General features: G+C 35.2%; 1 protein-coding gene across 5 annotated transcripts in view; it reads right to left on the bottom strand.

Moving 5' to 3' along the window:
• EXOC6 (exocyst complex component 6) overlaps positions 1-21,654 on the bottom strand; it is an 85,858-nt gene that overhangs the window by 42,393 nt on the left and 21,811 nt on the right. For all 5 annotated transcript variants that reach the window (XM_041461105.1, XM_041461101.1, XM_041461100.1 and 2 more), the window contains exons 3-17: positions 21,354-21,401; positions 21,149-21,239; positions 20,196-20,241; positions 12,818-13,022; positions 11,611-11,766; positions 10,889-10,957; positions 9,594-9,677; positions 9,454-9,500; positions 8,949-9,069; positions 7,275-7,346; positions 6,587-6,684; positions 5,815-5,920; positions 3,852-3,961; positions 2,709-2,820; positions 1,761-1,895 (exon numbers count right to left, since the gene is read on the bottom strand). In XM_041461105.1, coding sequence (XP_041317039.1) covers positions 1,761-1,895; positions 2,709-2,820; positions 3,852-3,961; positions 5,815-5,920; positions 6,587-6,684; positions 7,275-7,346; positions 8,949-9,069; positions 9,454-9,500; positions 9,594-9,677; positions 10,889-10,957; positions 11,611-11,766; positions 12,818-13,022; positions 20,196-20,241; positions 21,149-21,239; positions 21,354-21,401 — 1,500 coding nt within the window. The remainder of the gene's footprint in view (positions 1-1,760; positions 1,896-2,708; positions 2,821-3,851; positions 3,962-5,814; positions 5,921-6,586; positions 6,685-7,274; positions 7,347-8,948; positions 9,070-9,453; positions 9,501-9,593; positions 9,678-10,888; positions 10,958-11,610; positions 11,767-12,817; positions 13,023-20,195; positions 20,242-21,148; positions 21,240-21,353; positions 21,402-21,654) is intronic.

Genomic DNA, 21,654 nt, shown 5'->3' with positions numbered 1-21,654 from the left:
GCAAATGTATCTGCCTAGGCTTAGAGAAAAATGTCTTAAATTTTTTTTGCTTTGTTTTTAATCCAAGTCATTCATGGAGTGGTTGTATTACCTTTGACAATTAAAATTATTTTCTGGCAATGGCAAGACTAGTCCTTCTGGTTTTGTCTTGCATTAAAAAAATACTGTGTAGATGTAAAAGCTCATCTCATGGAATGTAAACGTGACCAATGCTGCTAATAAAAGGAGATTTTGGACCACTCTGAAAGAATGGAGGTGACACAATTTGCCACTAGGAGATGAATTTAATAACAGTTGAACATACCAAACTCTGTGAGGGCCCAGCTGGGGAACTGTGAGCAGTTTTTCATTACAATAGAAAGGGAAAAAAAGAGGGATTAAGAAGAAATTAACAAGAAAAGAATTTTCCACTATAATTGGAGAACGTTGTGCTAACAAGTTTTCCAGGCAAGTAGACAGGAGAGAAGCCACACACACAAAAAGCCCTTCTGTTTGTCAGCATTTATCCCGCATTTTTCCGAAATGCAAACTTGCTAAGAACAGACAGTATTGAATCCCTCCAACAGAACTTAGTTTGTAGGAGTATTAAACATAACTGCTAAACAGCATAAGCAATCTACAAAAAATATAATGCAACTTGCAAATGCACTTATTAACAAATTTTAAGGATAAAGAGTATCTCACCTCTTACTGAAATCAAAGACTATGGCTGTGTTAAGTGGTTTTGAATGCATGTTTGATTGGTAAAAAGATAATGAATTGCCCTTAGAGGAAAATAGCTACAGATACACAAATTCCAAGACACACATGCACTACTGGTACACAGCAAGCACACTAGGCACCCTAGACCAAAATCAGTAAAACTGCTGGAAGGGCAATGGTAACCAAAAACAGTTGCCAGGCCACAACCTTTCTGTCCTGCCTTATGCACTACTCCTTAGCAAAACAAGCAACAGCTAATGGGAGAATTGTTAGCTATCAACTGGAAATATGAAGTGTCTTGCAATTATCCCACCTCACCCACCTTTTAACATCTATGCCAGAGGGTATATTACAGTAGGATAGGCTACATATTGCAACAAGAGATAAAACGAATTGCAGAAAAGAGAACTCTCTTAATAGGATTAATTCTCTTTATCCCATACATACAAGAAATCATTCTCCTTTGTTTCAGTTTGAACACCAAACACCTAACACCAAATACCTAAAGTTCAAGTTGCAGATGCTGTAGAATCCCTGATGACTTTTACTTTTGTTTTGTGGTTTAAATTTCAAAAAAATCCTAGAATAATTTTAGTTCGAGTGCTAGTTGCTAATACTTCTTTTCTACTAATACTTACACCCTTTGAAAATACATCACAAAATAATTCTATTGTAGAATAAAAGATAGACACAAACATTTCAGATTAAGGTAGCTGTTTTGCTTGATTCCATTCAGAAAAAGGGAGAAGTTACACAAACTGGAACTTGATCTAGTAAAAGCTTCTGGTGAAGTACTGCCATTTTACAACTTAATAAAAAATGCACTTGAAAGATAATATTGAGGTTTCTCACACACTGACATATTCCAAATCATACTAATAACACAAAAATCCACTGTTCATCTACTCAGTGTTACAACTGAATGCTTAAGAGTTCAGAATTATTTTAGAGCCAACGATGAGAAGACAAGCAGCTTTGCTCTCACCCTTCGTGTTTTAAAATCCTTCATTTACGTAACTTTTCAGACATAGTCATATAATGGATGAGATATACCATACCTTAAATGTAGAAAGTCCATAAAGTCTTGCAGTGTGAACAGTCAATTGTGAAATATTTGTAATGTTAGATATAAAATCCTCAAGGTATTTACAGGCTTGCTCCAAGTGTGTTGTGTTTATGATGATTTGAACAAGCTACAAGAGACAAAACATTCTTGTAAAAATCTTTTTATATCACCCATTGTCATTTAATTTTGTAGATGGTTACTTCTTCCAGGAACAATGCTACTAGAAATTAATTTCAATATTTCAGGTTACCACCTATTTCCTGTTAGTTTTCACATTTGCTTTCAAATACCACTAAGGAGTAATAATGTAGCTTAAATACAAATTACGCCATTTCAAAAACAAATATTTGAGACACCTACCTAATGAAATAAATCCAGCTGATATTTTAGAATTAAAAAAGGGAAAAGAAAGGAAAATATATTGCTGAAATAAAAAATAAAATGGCACTAATTTGTGCCATTTGATTTTTTTTTAAATTTACTGCTCTTAAAAAGTCACAACACTGTCTGCAGAATGATGCATTCAAGAATATCTTATATTCCATTCCACTTTATTTTTTATAGAAAGAAACTCAACATTAGTGGTACTAACTGCTAGACAGAACACACAAATCATGCTCTGCATGTAAACAAAAGTGTAACTGTCTTTGGCTTATTTCCTGCAACTCTGTCTATCATAAAAACCACAAAACTCTTTCACTCTTTCATGTCTCTCTCAAAAGGCATCCCTGGTCCCAGCTAGACCCAAGACTGTATTGTTCTTATGTATGTAACAGATATTGATGCTCTTTAAACTTATTTTCATTTTTAATTGTTAAACAAACACTACTTGATTTGCTCATACTGTGGTATCAATTTCTGTGTATCTACATTTACAAAAATAGTTTTAGCATGGATTGTTTTAAAACCCATAGTTCTGAATATGTGTTTCAACACTTACCTCTGTTAAACCTATATGAGGTTTTTTAATTAGGTTCTGTAAACAACTACTTAGAGTTCTTGTAAGCAGCAAATTTGTAGATTTTCTGAGCATATCGTCTATTTCTGTTGAACTGGAAAAAAAAAGTTTCTTTTTATAATTATGCTGTACTTAGGAATACTTCAACAACAACACTTAATAATTTTAATTTCTTCCTGTTAGGAGAACTTTCAACACTAAGAATTCTCTATGTGCATTTAAATTCCGATTGCTCCAAGTTTTCTGTGGTCTAGCAGGTAAAACACTCTTTCACCTACCAAATTATCCATTAACTGCATTTCAACACTGAAGCAAAATCTGTTATTTTTAGATTTTGGACATGTTTATTGACACAGATGTTAGTAAAGAGTAATTTGTGGGTTTTAATGAGTTACTAAGGAGGTCAACATGTGCTCATTAGTACGTGTAAATTATAAACAGTATCAATTAAGAATGTGTGAAAGGGAGTAATTTACATCTTGAACAGTGCAGAAGTGGGTGACAAGGCCACAAATACCTTCCAGATTTCAGATCTCTGAATTCTATTTTATCCAATTAAAACTAAGCTTTTGAAGGCCAAGAGAGGAAAGGAAATGGTGAATTGTGATGTTTTCCATCAGAAAAAGGTGGCATAGGAGAGGGAATGAAAATGCAGAGAGCACGTTTTGTTGCAGGAGAAATCATTGCTAAGGAAACTCAAAGCACTGAGTAATGAAACAATAAGAAGTAATCACGGATGCTAAACAATTACTTCTGAAATGGTCAGTATCAAAGTATTCTTCTCAATCTACACATGTTTTATTAAATAAATAAATTCTCCAGATAATTCAAATCAGTCAATACTGTTTAAAGAACCCTAGCAGCGTTTTAAACTGTTTACCCCATCAAGCTACGCTCACCAATGCACATTATACAGTATATACATATCCACATATGGATAAATACATGCTACAGCATTGGGAATCATAGATTAAACAGACATGAAGAATTACATATGCGAATTACGAAACAAGCACAGCAAACAAGCACACAAGAAAGTGTACCTTCATTTTAGTATATATATTTTTAGGTCACCTGAAAGTTACAAGCTACTTTACAGCCACATTCCTGACAGTTCAAGCTTACCTGCGGTGAAGTGACTCTGAAAACTTAAGGCTTGCATAAATAAATTCCTTCACTTGCATATAAATTTGAGGCACTGACTGAGACATCGGAAGCTTCTTTGGAAAGGATTGCTGAGGAAATAAAAGATCATACTGATTCCAACAAGAACTTGGTACTAAACACAATAACTAGAAAGCCACTTAACATTATCAACATTTTAATCTATCTAAACCTTTTCTTATTTCCATCAAATACAAAGCTGCACATGTTGAGATGTGCTCTTTGAAGAGCACATCTGTTTGAAGAGCTTATAAGCAGAATAGAATTTTATCACTTATTTAAATTACAATAAAGTTTGGAGATTTTATGTAATTCAAGATGCCCCGGCAGAAAGCAATTTACAAACATACATTAAAAAACAGGTCTCAAACTGCTTTTAATCTGAATGAATAATATAGATGTAAGTGGGATAAGAGGTTCCAAAATACAAACTTTTTTTTCCCAAATGAAACAGTGCAAAAAAAAAAAGTTTGATAATTTCAGTGCTTCTGGGATTTTCCAAGTACCTTGAGAATGCTTAGACTATGTTTTAAGGTTCACAAAACCAAGGCAGTTTGAATTATTTTCAGAAATTTGGATTAACATATAGGAAATAGTAGTAAGTTTATAATAATAACATCATGCTTCTTACTTCAATTTTAAGCTGATACTGTATTTGAGAGAAAAAAGTGAATAAATTCTATTAAATCTACACAGCCTAAATAGGTATTTCTGCACTGAACACAATTTTTGCAAAAAATTATTTTTCTGTTTATGACTAATGCATGAGAAAAATAATCAATAACTGGTATCATCCATGAACAATTCAATTTCTCTTTAGGAAAAAAGCATCCATCAACAACAGCGAAAGCTTTGTATACATATATGTATAGCAGATGAAACGATTTAGTAGAAAATAAAAATTTTTGCATTTTATTAGCAAAATATGCCATGCTAAACAGTACCCAGGGTATAGTATATTTCCAATACTGTAAGAGATTTCCATTCTATTTAACTTATTTTAGTACTATAATGGCTAAGTAATTTAATTTGATGGAGGAATGCATCCAGAAAGCACTCAGCAATCTCATTCAAAAATCAGCATAAAAACCTCCTTTAATTTTTCATCTTCATTGCAACACTGTGTTAATGACATGCAGCTGTTACAATTACTGGCAAATCCCTGCAACCACATAATGAAAATAGCTTTTCGCTTTTGCAGGTATCTGTAGCAATGGATCTTGTATAAAACAGCTTCCCCCTACAGCAGTTACTCCCACTCTCATGTGGTTCTTAGACTTAGTGCCCCTCTACAGACTCCATCATGAGCCTTTTATTTCTTCACTGGTATTTCTAAAATCATACTTGATTAGCAGAACAGGTTAATTACGTTTCTGTGAAGGTCATTTCTACAGAATCTGTAGTGAAAGAATGGCCAAGGCTACAAAAGGACATCCTACTGCAGTACTATTACAGCAGAATTATTCACAGTCCCTTCATGTTTATTTTGCCCCACATGCTCAAACACAAATACTTAAATTAAAAGTGAAATACAGAAATCATTGTCTCTAACCAATCTCTATTTTATATGTGTTTTTTCAATACAACAGCATATACTGAGTAATAAAACACAAGTTGCAACAAAATTTAGCTAAAGACAGATTGCATTATAATTACATAAGGACGTTATCAATTAAATCCTATTATTAATTTGTTTACAAAACAATGGGTTTCATTATTCACTCAAACATCTGAGCAAATGACTCAACCTTTCATTTTCATATTTACTTATGACTAGATAATTACACACAGAGGAGGTGATTAAGCCTCTTAATCGACCTAGCTTTTCAAATTTTAATTGGTTTTTAATCATAGAAATCATTACTGTCCCCAGTGTCTTCAACTGCATTTCAACAACCTTTAATAACATAAAAGTTTCCCCTACCTTATCAAGTTCTGGATCTTGAAAAGGAAATTTGCTTATAACAATTCTGTATTCCTCTTCATTTGCTACAGGGATAGGGCTGTAGTTGTCTGCTTCAAAAATATCCCTGGTGAGTAAGTGAAGTGACAAAAATTTGAACATGTAATTTATAGTATTTTTTAGTGTTAAAATGTGTAAATAAATATAAATTTTACCACCACACTTAGGTCTGCATCTTCAAAAAGTTTTAGGAACTTTACACATCCCAAGTATTTCTGATTACTTTGGAAATACTTCATATATCTTAACTCTTTACAGTACGTCTAATCACAGAGGAAAAAAATACCCAGAAGTGTTTTCATATGTGCTTAATACAGTAAAGGAACCTTAGAGCAACTAATCTACTCCAGAATAAACCATAACATACCTACTGATTAAGAAAACCTGCCTTTTCCTACACTAAAGCTGATATTCAGTGTCTCACTCTGGCACCAGAGCTACATACGGTCAACAGAGATGACAGAGAACTTCAAGCAGGATATGGCCATGGCATTGTTTGGGCACCCTCTGCACTTCTGTACTAGTCAAATGTCTATAACAGAAGCACAGAGAACTTGATGTCTCTTCTTCTAATTAGTAGTCACATGTGATGAATATCTTTGTCCTAACCAACCTGAAATTCATACACAACACCTGAGTTCACAAATTTTTTCTGAATTACATCATAAAAACTTGAGCTCAAACAAGAACAATAGATGCAATACAAAAGGCACAACTACTCTGATATACTAACCTGAACAATCCAGACCACTTTTTAAGAAGTGTTTCATTGTATTGGTCTCTAATTTCAAATAAAAGATCAAATAGTCGGTTCACAGGAAAACCATAGCCCTAAAGGATGAAAATGAAGAGGGGATAGTTCAAGAACCAATACACTCAATTCCTATCACAACAATTCAGAAGTCTGAGGTAAGACTTAGATTCAATCTTATCACCTCTATAGCACAAATTATAGTACTTTTAGCATGCTAGTACATGTTGATTTATTAAAATTTTACCAAAGTATTTTTCCTGTGCATTGGAAAATGCGCCCCATTTCTCCTTGTTTGTTAAAAACTGCAAGAATACTTTCCAATGAAAGTCTTTCAGCTAAAGAGTTAATGACAACTAGAATGCTATTCTTTTTTATGATGAGAAGTAAAGCATTTTTGAAAGAAAAGAGTGTACACAAATTACAAAACTAGCACTAATTTTGCACAGATATGAATAATTGATGCTTGCTGGATAGCCCAGAACACATACGTTCAGTTCATAATACTGAAAATGAGGACCTAAGGCAAGAAATACATTTTTTTTTAATATTACTGTGCAATTTTGGGTTTGATTTGTATATATGATTCATGAAAACACAAACATTTCATTCTGCTAAAGTTAAAATCTGACTACAAGAATTACAGGTAAATTAACAATACAGTATGTACCTGCAAAGTATCAGCAAATACTACAATGAGATTCTTCAGTTCCAGAACAAGGTCAGGATCACTGCAATATGACTGAAAGTGACAAATTCTGGTTTTATTAAGAGGATTTAAAATATGGAACATACATTTTCAAAGAACAGTATCAAATGTTAAACTCTCCAGCCTTAGTGAAAAACAATTTAGACTTGTCTGTCTTTACTTAGTCCAGCTACATTAAATTTAAATTGGATGATAAAAAGGTCAAGACATGAAGTTATTTACTAGACGACTGAAACAGAAACTTGATTTTTAGAGGAGTAGAGTCATACAACTAAGGCATTCACCTCAGCTTCACTATTTGAAATACTGGATAAAGTAAAAAAAAATTCTATTAAAATAATTTAGAGCTGCATGAGAATACAGTATTGGTGGAAGACAATATACACCTGTTTCACCTTTCTTGAAGTTTCGCTCTTAGCATACTTTATTAAAAGGAAGGGTATGGTTTATTTATCTAAACATTTGTCTTCAGTAGGATGATGTTATAGAGATTCTGATTGAATTGGGTTTGATGGGAGTTATGCACACAGAGAAGAAATAGTGACCAGGAACACAACAAGACTTCCAAGAGTTCTTTAGAGGTTACATTACTTTCAACCTTTAAATTATCATATTCTTATATAGGTGTATAAATCCACATGGAGACAATTAAATAGCAAAGTATTTAGCTTTAAAAAAAGCTGGACGAATGCATCTCAATAATCCTCCCAAAAGAAGTAAAAAAGCATCTCACGTACCACTAATGCTAATAAAGGTCCCATGATAACTATGGCTGCAATCTCAACTTTTTCCCCATTTTTCCCCAGGATATATGAAATATAAAATACTTCTTGAATTAAAGATGAATTTTAATAAAAACAAAAAACAACATTGCATAAAGGAAATGCTGCTAGCAAACATTCAAAAGGGAAAGATAAAGTTCTTGTATTTTTTCTGACAGTAAAAGTTACACCAACAGTAAACTCTGAAGCAATTTATTATCAGTCAGTCTGAGTGAACAATGTGTATTCCACTGGTTTTCCACAGAGGAATAAGAGCGAGCATCCAGCATTACTGCAGCAAAGGTAGGAATATAACTTTAGGAGACACACTTGAATGCACTGAAATACCCAAGTGATACAGAATTTTTCTAATACCTTTACTTCAACATAAACATAACATGACTATAGCATTGAAGAGAGAGCTGCAAGGGTTTTGCTGGTGGAGTTTATTTTGGAAACACAGCATTTGGAATGATAATTAGGAACTATTTCCTGGTGGTGCTTTCAGTGCTGAACTATTCAATCTGATCTAATGAAGAGGTCAGTTGAGACTAATGAGGAAGGATTGCAATAATAACAGCAGATTAACTCTGCATATTCTAAACTGCTGGACTAAGAGAAGGTTTGGAAGACCCAGTGAGTTGTAAATCAGTGGAGGATTATGCAAATAGCCCATGGCTGCGGATCACAGCCTGATACTGTTGGGAAAAACAAAAGCTTGGCAGGCTCCCTCCCAAATCTGAGCAATTTTTAATCACGAGAAGAAGAAAACATGAGGTGTAATTTTTCACTTTGTTGCTATCCCAGCTTTAAATACACAGAGCTCTGAAGTAAGAGGATTTTAACTGTAATACTGATAAGGCTTCTCACTTACTGAATGTGTTCTAAGGACAGCAATGATCTTGGAAAGGGCCATGTTCCAGAGTTCATCAGTGTATGTCCTGGTTACCAGTCCTTGGGTTACATGTAAAATGTGGTCTTCTACTACAAAGAAACTAGAACAAAATAATACTTAAATTATTAAGCTGTTTCTAATATTAGAGCAAATACTACTTTTCACACCCAAGCATAGCTAAAACCCTCCCCACTGGAACAGAGTACACTTCAGTAGGTTTGGTGTTGTGCTCCACCAATAATGAAGTAAAAATGTAAAGTTTGTTTTGTGCCATCTGGAGCCCAGGTTGCTGGAGGGTCCTTGTAGGGCACAGTGCTGGTAGGATCTGGATGTTCCTTCCTGCTCAGATCCTGCAATAACCACCCACATGATTTTTGCAGAAACTGAGTCTTGCAGAAGAAAGTTCTTGGACAATAGGAGAATACAGGTTGAATTAAGAACCAACACAGTAAAACTGAAACAAATTTTCGTTCAGAAAACTTACCCCACAATTTGACTGAAGTATCTTCTATAGCCTTCTACTGTTTCATGCTTTCAATGAAAAAGAAAACAAGTTCAGGAACAAAAATACCACTAGGCATTAGCTTCAACTCAGATCAATGTAAAACTGAAAGTATTGATTACCATGCTTGACTGTGGCTGCAGAACTAATCTTGCTTGTTTCCTCCTTTGTTTTCTGTAGTAATTTTCAAATATTTCTCCATCACCCTAAAAAAGACATAAGAAGTCAAAAAAAGAATATTGTCTCAGTGTGAAAAAGGCCCTTCTTAATTTAATGGTAGAGTTGTCTTAAACTAAGCACATATTTTGCATTTATTCCACATGTAAACCTCCAGCTGACACCAGCAAAGTTTTGCATGCATGAAATACACAGAAATTACCTTTTTCTGTAGAGACGCTTACAGCCTGTACTGTAAATAGGAATTTTGCTCACATGCCTAGATTTTGCCAAGCAACACCATGCATTTAAACAGTATGTCCATTTTTAAACTACAACTTTCACAGTATATTAATATTCATAGACGAGGCATATTGCCTTTTACTGTATAATTGAAACTCATTGTCTCCTAAAACATTTCTCTAGGTTATTCAAGAAAGTAACTGCATTATAAAGTCATTACAAAAATACTTCTGTGAATATATGACACATCTGAACACTTAACTGCATTAGCTTTGCCTGAGGAAAGACACACATGAGACTTACTGAATATTTGCTTATTCTCTTTGGATTTATAACGGGTGTGGATTTAGATTTTTTTTCCTATCACAATCCTCAAAAATACAATATCTTCTGTGCCTAAAGATGAATTCTGTCCTGTGTGAAATTAGAATATTTTCTGCAATTTTGTAGCAGAGACAGAATTCATTAAGAACATAACACTTGCTGCAAGATCCTTATTATAGAAATGAAAAGCCATCTGGTATCAACTCCCCTTCTTTGCCATCATCAAGTTCTCTAAACTCAACACAAGGTAAATGAGAAGGACTCCCAAAAGTTGCTAATGCACAACTCTAGATTATGCTATCACTGCTTATTAAGGAAATTATGCTGGCAGGAAATACAGAAGTCTACATCAACAACCCTTTTTGATATCAAGGAGCACTCCAAGTTGTTTTCTGTCTCCAGTAAATTTAGTGCAGATACCAGTATTAAGGCAAACATGCATATTTTACATATACACTTAAAAACAGCTAGGTAATAAATGAGTTCTGGAGTGTCCTTTATTATGCATACAAAAGAAAACATGAGCTCATGCCCTGAGTACCCACATCCATCTCAGCTGGTTCATCCAGAACTACTAACACAAGAAGCAATACACATTTGCCTGTTTGGGAACTATTAAGAGTATTAAAAATGTGAAAATGAATATGTCACTTCAAAAATTTAAATCTCTTTTTAAGGTCACTTTAACACATACCAGAACAGAGTAGATGTGCAAACACCTGTAGACTGGAGAAAAGTCTACAAGATCTTGGGCAGTTAAAACCTGAAGAAGGATAGGAAAAAGAAGAGTATATAAAACATATAAGCATATAATCTGCAAAATGGGATATATAACCAACAGAACTTGTCTACGTAATGACTCAAAAATGGATGCCTTCTATTGGAAAACAATAAAACAATTGCTCCAATCTCTCCTCCTTTTGCATTACAGTCATAAATTTTATTTCTGTTACAATACCACACTCCTTTCTCTGTGTTTCCAGAGCATCAGATTTAAAGGTCTAAATACTCACTGTTTTATTCAATTTAGGAATACTGAGTATTTGACAGATGAAAGAGTTCTTACCTAAGCTGATGTCCTCAACACCAAAATGCAGGATTTCGCAACACCAGAACATTCTAGTGGGCCAAGTAACACTAACAGTAAGCAGGTAATGTACGACATAAGGTGCAACTGAATTCCAGAATAACTCAAAGTGCTGTGCAACTGAATGTCCTCAAACATAATGCAACTAATACTTTAGCACTAATTTTTCACCCTAAAACGCTGATCTGGACTGGTACACCTTGAAGGTGTTCTGTACATTTTTATAACCAATGTTAACCATCTAAAGAAAGTGTAAAGACAGTGTGTTTTGTTCAATAAACCCACAAAATTCACTTTAAATAAGATGAACTGATTTAGTACAAAGTTACCTCTTCTTCATGTTCATCCTCATCTTCAAATGTTCGCTTCAATGTGATTTCATTCTTGGATTCCAAAATCCTGTTTCTACCTAAATGCATATTCCGACCATAGTTCACATTATTCTGCTTCTGAAGAGCAGTACTAAAGGTTTTCTGCTGCTGTGCCTGTTTTAAGAGTAGAATCAATTAAGAGGCATGCAATTCAAATTTCATATTGATGAGTATATGCTAGAACATGAAAAACAGGTGGTGCAATTGAATTCACATCAGTATAACTGCAAGGTGCACGCATACCCTCAGCCTACAGCAGTGATTTTGTCTTTAGTCAGTTTGGAATGATAAAGGAATTCAATAGTGAATCCTGCATAACTTTTCCCTAATCCCCAGAATAACATTTTAAGGGCAGAAATTTTTTTTTAAATCGATCTGTAATTTTCCCGATCATAAATTGCAGAGTCAATATTTAAATTAAGTACAGGTATCTGAGTTCCCAGATACTTTTTTGCTGTCTTCAGTTAAGTCTAAGCAAGCAGTCAGCTGCAGAAGTCAAAGACACTATATTGCCCTTACTATTGAAGGCAGCACAGCATAACACTGCAATTAAGTTTCACTTATAATAATCAATGCTGCATTTTACAAGAACCTTAGATGACAAAATGGCAACCCAACCCGAATTTTGTCGACAAGAAGTGAAATGAAAACCTTGTTTGCTCTCTGAATAAATGTTACCAGCATTAACTGTTTTAAAGCTTGCCTAGCAGTAGTGCTCTCAAGTGGCAGACTATTTTGTGATGGAGCAAGGCCTCCAGCTGTCTCAGTCTCCTTCTGGCTCTTACCTCAGTCCTCTGTATGAGTAGCACTTTAGAGAGAACTAGGCAGTTATCTCAACACTTCTTTTGTCTAATTCATCCAGGCAGCTGGCCAGATAGGCTGCTCTTTGTTTTGGTGCAGTAGCTACTGAGATACAGACTGCACAGGAGCTGACTACTCAAAGTACTTCATAATTTCTTGAAACCTGAGATATACATCAAGCATCTCTCCTTCCTTTCTCAGGGAGGAAACTACTTCTTGTCTAGGGCACTGATAGAAACCACACAACATGTTTGTATTTCACAGCTCACCACCTTTACTCAGAGGTGGGATGTAATTTGAGACTAATGAAACTGAAATGTTCAGTAAACAAGAGGACTGAAGTCATTCTGTTTGGCTGGCTTACCTGTTTCATGGCAGTTTCCCCAATTCTGTCAGAATGCTTTCGAATACTCTCTAAAAAATCCTTCAGATCTGACATGGATATTTCTTTTATTTCTTCACGCAGCTTTGGAAGATTTTCCATCATTATCTGGCAAAAGCGGTATTGGCTAACTCTAGGAAGATACAGATTTTCCAGCTGCTCCATTGTTTTCAAAGCAGAATAGTATCTACAAAGATATTAAAATAAAATTATGTAGCTTCTTATAAAAAGTTGGTAAAATAATTTATCAAATATATATATCAGTATCACACATGGAATCAATATGCATCTAATTCATTTACTCTATTTTTAGAAAAAGGTCATCCATATAATGCTTTAGTTTGAAAGAAAACCAGAGTGGCTCAGCCCAGTCAAAACTGTAAGTTGGCTCCTACAGTATTAACTGTTCTGATCAATAGTCTAACTATCCTGGACTAGCAATCTGCATCCTGCAGAATGGAGACACTGAAGCCATAGCCATTATCTTCCCTTCTAGATTGGACTGATTCGGGGTTTTTTTTATGATTTGGGTTTTTTTCTGAAACCAATCACCCAACACTGCAGTATACACACCAGACAATGAAAAAAATCTTGAAAAAGCATGCCTGCAGGTATCTGCTATCTTCAGGTAAATGTGAGCACATGCACACATCTACACCCAGCCTCTTTACACCACCCTTAGTCAGAAAAGAAATGTACACACCTATCCTGACCAAGGCTTTTTTCCAGAAGATTATCATATTTTGCTGTAAACCACAAACCTATTAACTCTTCTGACAAAATACAATCTATCCCACCTAGAAAACAATTGCACTGAATTAACAAAGTACCATTATCAACAAATCTGTGATCTCAACCACAGTTTAAAGAGAGGCACAGGAACCAGGCTAAACATGAGTAGGACAGCAGCTAATTGCAGATGTGACAATAATTTCCCTTTATGTAGTGTTCTTACCAGCTACTCAGCCCTGGAGGGAGTTGGGAAAATGAATTTAGTTTGTCCAATTAAAACAGAATAAGGTAAACGAATGCCTTCTTCCTTGGTCTTAAGTGAGAAAAGCAGAAACACTCAGATCAGATGGAGTTAACTTGCTGCTAGTTCCAACCCTTTCTTTTTCACAAATATGGAGTAATATCCTTCACCCATTTTCAACTTTTATTCCATAATTTTAATTCCTTTTTCTTCCTTAAAGTCTGACATCATCTGTTTTGAAAAATTACCAAATTATTTTGAGGGAAAAAGCTGACTATGAGGGAAATCCCTTCAAATGAGAAAACCTAGACATGTCCTTTATGGTTCTCTAGTTTCTAGACATTAATTTGTACATACAGTAAGTAAACACTTTCAAAAAATGTAATTCAAGCTTCTGGTTTCCTTCAGTAGACAAGCAATAACAAATCACTAACAGCAGAACCATGATTCAATTCTGAAATTAAGACAGTGTTTTGAATCTTCTTAATCAAGACATTTCTAAGTTAACATATCAGCATAGCTGGAGGATGGGAAAAATCTTCTCTTTTATTCCAGAACAGAGCTGCTTTCAGAAGACTGCAAAATAAAGAGGTTTCAAGTGTAAATTAGGAGCTTTTGTTTGTTATATGCTTGGTTTATATAAAATATACATAAGGTGGCGGGAATGTTGCACATAAGAAAAGGTCTGGGGGGTTTATGTGTGTGGGTTTTGTTTTTCTAAATAGAAAATGGCCACGAGTGCCACATGGTGAGACTTCTGGGGAATAAAACCATAATAGCATCAAAATCTTATAAAAGGTTTTTATTTAAATTATACAGATCAGCTTATCAGAACACTGTTAGTTCATCTGGAAGGCTTTTTGACTGCTGGCTCTAAGATCAGAATTAACATAATCCATTCTAAATCCATTCTAGAGTCCCTTACTAATTACACATATATGGAGCTCAGACCTTGCCCTTTTAACATCTGCTCTGATAAAGCACTGAAGTCTTATTAATTTGAACGTCATCTGCAGGTCAGGATTTAAACCAAAAAGTTTTGCATATCATTTCACAGAATGATGTATTTACGTATTTAGATTTTAAAACTTTCCATAGATTTAGCTCAATACTGAAGGTTTTGACAATATTATTAGTTCCCACCATGCATTATCAATCACATAAGGTGAAGATTGCCCATTTGACTACAAATGAGTTAAAGAAGTATCTTCAAAGTTATTTTTAATATAAATACAGCATTTTTCTGTCTATTCTTCTCCGCTGATCTTACGACAATATGCTCCTCAATGCAAAATTTGTAATTTTTTTCAAATTGAAGACACAAGTTTGAAACTCCAATATGGGTCAAATAATAAGACTGTGCAAAACTGATCCATTTCAACATCAGAACAAGAAAATTGTACAATGGCTCTTACTAAAATCTCCAAACTATAAAACTGGAACCTTGTAATACCAGCAAGAACCAGGAAAAAAAAAAACCAACAACACACAACACAAAAGTAAATTAAAAAAAACCCTCACAACAAAGAAACAACCACCACCCCCCCAAACTCCCCAAAGATTAGTATCAGTCTTTTGCATTGTCTTAATCTTTGCAAAATGTCCCAGGCACAGAACAGTCAGGTGTGTATAGGATATAAAACATCAACACACAAAAACCCCAAAATTAAAAGATTATTACCATTATTTTAGTGTACATGAAGTATTCCTTTATGCTTTAAATGATAAAGTGAACTTTTAAGATTTTTTTTATCAGCAGAGTATTGTTTGGAGGCAGTAAACAGAAATACCATAACTGACTAAAAAAAGACTACAGCAGCAAACAAATTACACAAACCAGGAGCAAGATGAACTCAAAGACTGAATTTTACTGAGAATACTTTATCTGCACACAAGCTTATTAAGTAAAAAAATAGGTAGTTATATCTCAACATTTCCTGCTGAAAAGAAAGGAGAGATAAAATCCTCATTTTATTTTAATTAAGGAAACAAACCTAGTTTACAAAGAAAAAATACTAATATTCTCCAGTTTTAGCACTTCCCTTGGAGAAAATACTGTATATTCTTGTTTACTACATTTCCACTGAGTAAATACCTAAAACTTTGCTACCAAACACATTTAAGGGAGTTCCTTGGAATTTTTCGATAATGCTACAGAAAAAACATATTCAGAGACATCCTGAAGGTGACATGTTGAAATTGCAATTGAAATCCTTTTACCACAAGTATTTATTTTGTTTTTATATCTAGTTGCCTCACCAACTTTAAACCTAAGTTTTAAACTTTCCCAGCATACAAATTTTGTCAGTTGCCCAAATGACTGTGAACGGAGATAGAGGCACTAATAACTCTGAAACTTCTGTAAAGTAAATCAAAGGCTCAGTATTTCTGAAAATCAGATTAAAGAGCTCCTGTGTGGAAAAAAACATGATATGTGGAATACCCTTTTTGTCAATAATGATGTGTTAGGAAATTTTTTTAGAAAGTGAAATTCTCAAACTAATAATGCTTGAGAATGGTGACAAAGAAAGCAGCTGACATTTCAGTATCGAATAACCCCATTATATATATTCTGATGGGGTTATTTGCCAGATCCATGGTACCTCTGGGAAGCGTTGATTTGCTGCTGGTAAAATCCAGTGCTTCATTCTGACACTCTTCCAAAACAATGCAGAAAAACAAAATCAAATTACCATAATTTTATCTTTTCTGATATCTTCCATACCAACATGGCTAGAACTAAATTATACAAATTATGAATTTTTCCTATTTGCATCCTTTAAGTATTAAGGTTTATTTGGATGCTTGGAAGTTTTATGCAGAGAAAGGATGTGTAACTGTCTCAGTGAGTTTTAGTAACCTAAATAACTAATCAACTCTGCCTTTCCCACAGTTTGGAAAAAAAGCTTGTAACAATGTCAAAAAAAAAAATCCAAGTCTTTCAGGGCAAAAAGCTCACCTGAAACACTATACTCATTCTTCAGTCCATCTCACAGAAAATTTGAGAAGATTCAGCAACAACCTTAGCAGATTGACTTACTGATATATTTCCACTGTATGATGGGTTTGGGTTTTTTGTAATATTTACTGTGGAAAAAGACTTGCAAAACCACCAGTTCTAACTATTCCCAATTAGACCACAACCACTTGAAGCAGCTGGGGCCTGCCCTCCCAAGAAACATATCAAAATCCAAACACTAAGGCCATGGTAACAGAGCTGTATGAAACGTGTGATGACCTTATCTCTGACTTAAAATTCAAGCTTGAATTGTGTAAGTGCATAGCCCCCACTAGGCGGTTGGGAGAGCAGCAAAGAAACCACTCTTCTCCTTTGTGCTTCCTCCGCTAAGACTTTAAACCCTCTGTAGCTCTCTCCAGCCAACTGTGTCTGCTTAGAGCAGATTCTGCAGTTACTTCCTCTCACTACTACAGTTCTTGTCAACTTGTGTTATCCATGGCTCAGGAGACAGATAAATAGGATACAGAGCCTTTCACCTCTAGGTCATCAGTTCAAACATTACCCTTGCTGGTAAAGGACCAAAAGTTGCTATCAATAGATGGTTTTTTGGACTTCTCTGTAAACACCCATTCACCTGCACAAACCAGTATGTATCCCAGATCCAAAATCCTGCATTATCTTAAAAGAGGTCTGCCACGGAAAAGGAAATGAAATTCCGATCTTTTTCCTGTAACAACTATCCCACAAATATATATAATATCCATACTTTTGCTTTCCCTTCCTTTAAACATTAGAATTGAGTTTTATTCATGGTGCAAGACTGTAAGACAAAGGAATAATGAAAATATGTTCTAAAAGACCACGAGCAGAGAAAGTCAAGATATCTTTTTATTAAAAAAAAAGTTCAGTGAAAGCTTTGCTGCATTAACAAATCTCAATAAAGGTTTATGAGAAATTATCTTTGCCTAAAATAAACAGTCCTCATAGCTTTGTTATGTCTCAGATTGTGACTGCTACTCTGACTCTTCCATGAAAAAGCTTCACAGCAAAACTTAAGAAGATCAATTTTGAAATCCCTTTTATGTGCACACATCAGCTGTCAGGTCTTTGCACTGACACTATGATGTTCTTGCAGTTGCTCAATCTTTTAGTAATGATAAAAGCCAGAATACATGCACTCTGCTGAGCCACAAGGAAATTACCAGTTTAATTACCTCAAGTTCCAAGGAATAGCCACCTGTAGGCTGTATTATAGGGAATTGGAAAGTCACAGGCAAAATAGTAACTGTAGCATAGCTAATGAAAGAGTTATCTGAGCTGCAGCAGTAGCCTGCAGCAGATTCTAAGCCTTCTGCACTCCAAGTGATTTCAAGGCATGGTACATCAAAGCTATGGCATCTCCCCTCTCCTTTAGATCTCTTTATGGTATGACAATAACATGTCCAAACCCCTCAATTCAGGAGTCCTTTGACTTTTAAGACTTCCTGTCTGGCAACAACTTCCAGAGGAAAATTATCAGATAGAAGTCTTTAAGACTTGAAAAGTACTGATGGCTTCTTGGAAAGCACATCAACCATCAAGTGGACTCTACAGAAGCACTAGCAAACAGAGAGTCAAAATGCTAAAAACCATCAGCAATTTTATCTCACCTAAATGATCTTTACATGATGACATTAGGAACTACAACTTTCCCTGCAATTCTAAAACCAGGATAATGCTTGCCTGCCCTGATGGAGCAGGGGTAGGGCAGAATGCAGGCACTGAACCCATTGTTTTCAGTATTTTCAGGACACTAATGTAGCATTGTCCACAGGAGAGCTTGCAGAGGGAAGTGGTGTGATTCAGACAGCACGCTCTTCAGTCTGGTCTCTGACTACTCCGGAGTAGCAAGGGGACTGTTTACATCTTTCTGCAGAGCTGCTCCAAGCAGCTGCAACAACATGCTGCTACTACTACTACTATGTGCCAGCTACTCGAAGCACATGCTGAAGAAGTGTCCTGTTCAGAGGTAACAGTGCATAGCAATCAAGCTGATGAGATCTACCACACTGGTTCACATATAGCAAGTTTTAATTGTAATAAGAGACACCATAGTGCCATGGCTGTAAGGTCATTCTTAAAGCTTTTGTATTTCTGCAGAAGATCTCCTGGAGAGCAAACATGCATAGATACCGTATAACACATATATCACTGTCAAAGATGCATCAGATCTGCTGCAATGTCCTGATTGCAGATCTGATGTGTAAAGTTAATCTGAAGCATTTTGGACATGTCTGCACACAGGCTTTAGAGCTGATTGTTCACACAGTGGCTGCTGTTGAGGGTTTTCAGATGTCCAACAGTATGGAGGTGTTGGCTACTCAGAAACCAAAATCCAGACAAACAGTGCAAAAGTAAATCTGTATTACATAGCAGCCCTGCAGACAATTGACAGTGCACAGCTAGTTCCAAATAGAAACAGTCCTGTCCAGACAGACCTGTCAGCAGGAGCTTCCTGCAGTGGTGCCAAGAGCACAAAGAGGCACCACCAGCAGCCAGGAGCCCAGAAAGGGTAGGCACAGCATCGGCGTGACTGAGGCGCTGTGAAAAGCAGGCAGGGATCACGGTGGCAGTGATGATATGGAAATCATGAAGAACAAAACAGCAGCAGTGGTATTGCTGGGGTGGTGTGTGAGGTGCAGCCACAGTGGAACAGGATGCAGCTAAAGCAGGGGGCAGGGGCAGCCAAGCTGCCACGGAGGGAGGGAGAACTGGGGACACTGGGACTACAGCACCAGTGAGTGGCTCCCTGAGAAAATGAAAAGTGGGGGCACAATAGGAAGGAACAGCTGATCACGCACCAGTTATAAACTATTACCCTAGAAATTAATTTTTAATTATAGTTTTAATTCTTTTAACAAGTCAATTTGTCAAAGAGGGAAAACCCCCAAACAACACATTATCTTCACTTCATTTGCATAGTCCCATTTACACAAAAAGCACAGAGAAACCAGACAGGTCTAAAGAAAGGCATAAGGAGTAAAATGTCCTTTCTTCTGGTATTATGTGTTTAATTTAAATATATCATGATATATTAATGCACTCTAAAAGACCTTCAGTCCCTAAGGATCTTATTTTTCTTGCTTCTTAAACTGCTTTAAGTAATAAAAACCAGTAAATTTTATTTCATATTTTATAATCATAATTTCACTACATGCTATACCCATTTAAGTAAGCATTATTTTCTCATGGCAATCACGAAGGTCCTAGAAGCTCTTTAATACAACATTTTCAAATATTCTTAAAATACAGACAAGTGTTAGGAAATAAAGACTACACATATACCAAGCTACAGACTAAGAACACTTACTTGTCTGCATAAGTGTTTGCTATTCGGTCGATTTACTTACAAATGTTACACTTTTTCTCATAGAAATAAGTTTACTCACCTTTTTACACTCATCTGTTCTTTTAGTTTGCTGTACATTTCCAGCACTGCATAAAAGCAAGCAGATTAATTTGTGAGTCTTATTGTGGCATTAGTTAATAAAAGAGGAAAATATGTACTGTAAAGGACAAAATTAGAAATAGAAAAGGATGTGCTATATTTACCTTATTTAAATCCTACTGTAGCATAAATGTGATAAACCTAGCAAAAAATATTCTAGAATGCAGCGAAAAGAGAAAACAATAACTGAACTCTTAACAGCTTTTAAATTAAAAAGAATTAAGATTAACAAAACAGTCAACACTATACATATCAAGCATATTCATTCACTCACTACATGCCACCACCTGATCTGCATTACCAGTCCATGGCCCATCTCCATAAAAAGGCAACAGTACCACCTACTGTACTCAGAACATGTCAACAAGAAGACTGCACAAAGAAAAATTCTCAAATCTACTGGACACCAATATGACAAACAGGATAAAACCCTTATGGAGCTGTGTGCAATCCTACATATTTACTTCCCTGAAACAACATTTAGACCCCTTTTGCTTATTTCAAAACACCTGTAGTGACACAGAGCTAAAAATACAATGTTGAAAGAGCATCATTAGTATTTTCCCCAGTATTCAAACACTAAAACCCAACCTCTCAAGCAACAAATTAATTTTTTACCACACTAAAAATATTACTTCATTCAAAGCTGTATATGGCTACGTGGTTTGCACCATTGAAATGTCTCACTGTCTTCTGACATTGTTGCAATTTCTCTGTGTCAAATATTGCAAAAGACATGGAACCTTCATGTTGACATCTTTTAAAGATCTGTGAATTTTTTCATTACACTGTATGTTACAGGACCAGAACTTAGAAAAAATAGAAGACTTTTCCTTTTGGCTATTGTACTTACTTTATTTCATTTGCCATCATATTTCACTGTAGGTCACTCACCTGGAAGACACAACTGTAGTTTTTCCACAACTGTTGTAATATTCCGCTGTTGAACTCTGCATCGGATGATTTCCTCTGTTTGGGCTATCACCTTAAAGGTTTTTTTTTTTAAAAAATGAAAGAAAAACCACACTTAAATTATGCAAATAAATTTATTTTGCTACAAATATTCATAATGTCCATACAGGGAGCATCATTTTCTCACCTCTTTCCCAGCATCCTGAAGCCTTCGGTTGGTATCAGTAACTTGGACCTTAAAAATAATTTCACCTTTGTTAGACAAATATGCATATATTGCCCTGATGTGACTGCTCACCCTTGTAATCAGATCATGCTTCCTGAGAAACTTAGAACAAAGAAATGCAAATTCAAATTAACTCTACAGCTTGAACTTGAACTTTTGATCGCAAAGGGCTTTTGTTAAATTCAATTACTTATGACAGTTCTTTCTAACAGATTCTGTGGCAAACTTCTCAAATTTACTTGGGATTTTTGAACTTTCCTTG

The sequence above is a fragment of the Pyrgilauda ruficollis genome, unplaced genomic scaffold, assembly GCF_017590135.1.
Source record: "Pyrgilauda ruficollis isolate IOZ18807 unplaced genomic scaffold, ASM1759013v1 scaffold15, whole genome shotgun sequence".
NCBI lineage: Eukaryota > Metazoa > Chordata > Aves > Passeriformes > Passeridae > Pyrgilauda > Pyrgilauda ruficollis.
The sequence above is the reverse complement of the archived record's forward strand: the minus strand, read 5'-3'. Positions and strand labels throughout refer to the sequence as shown.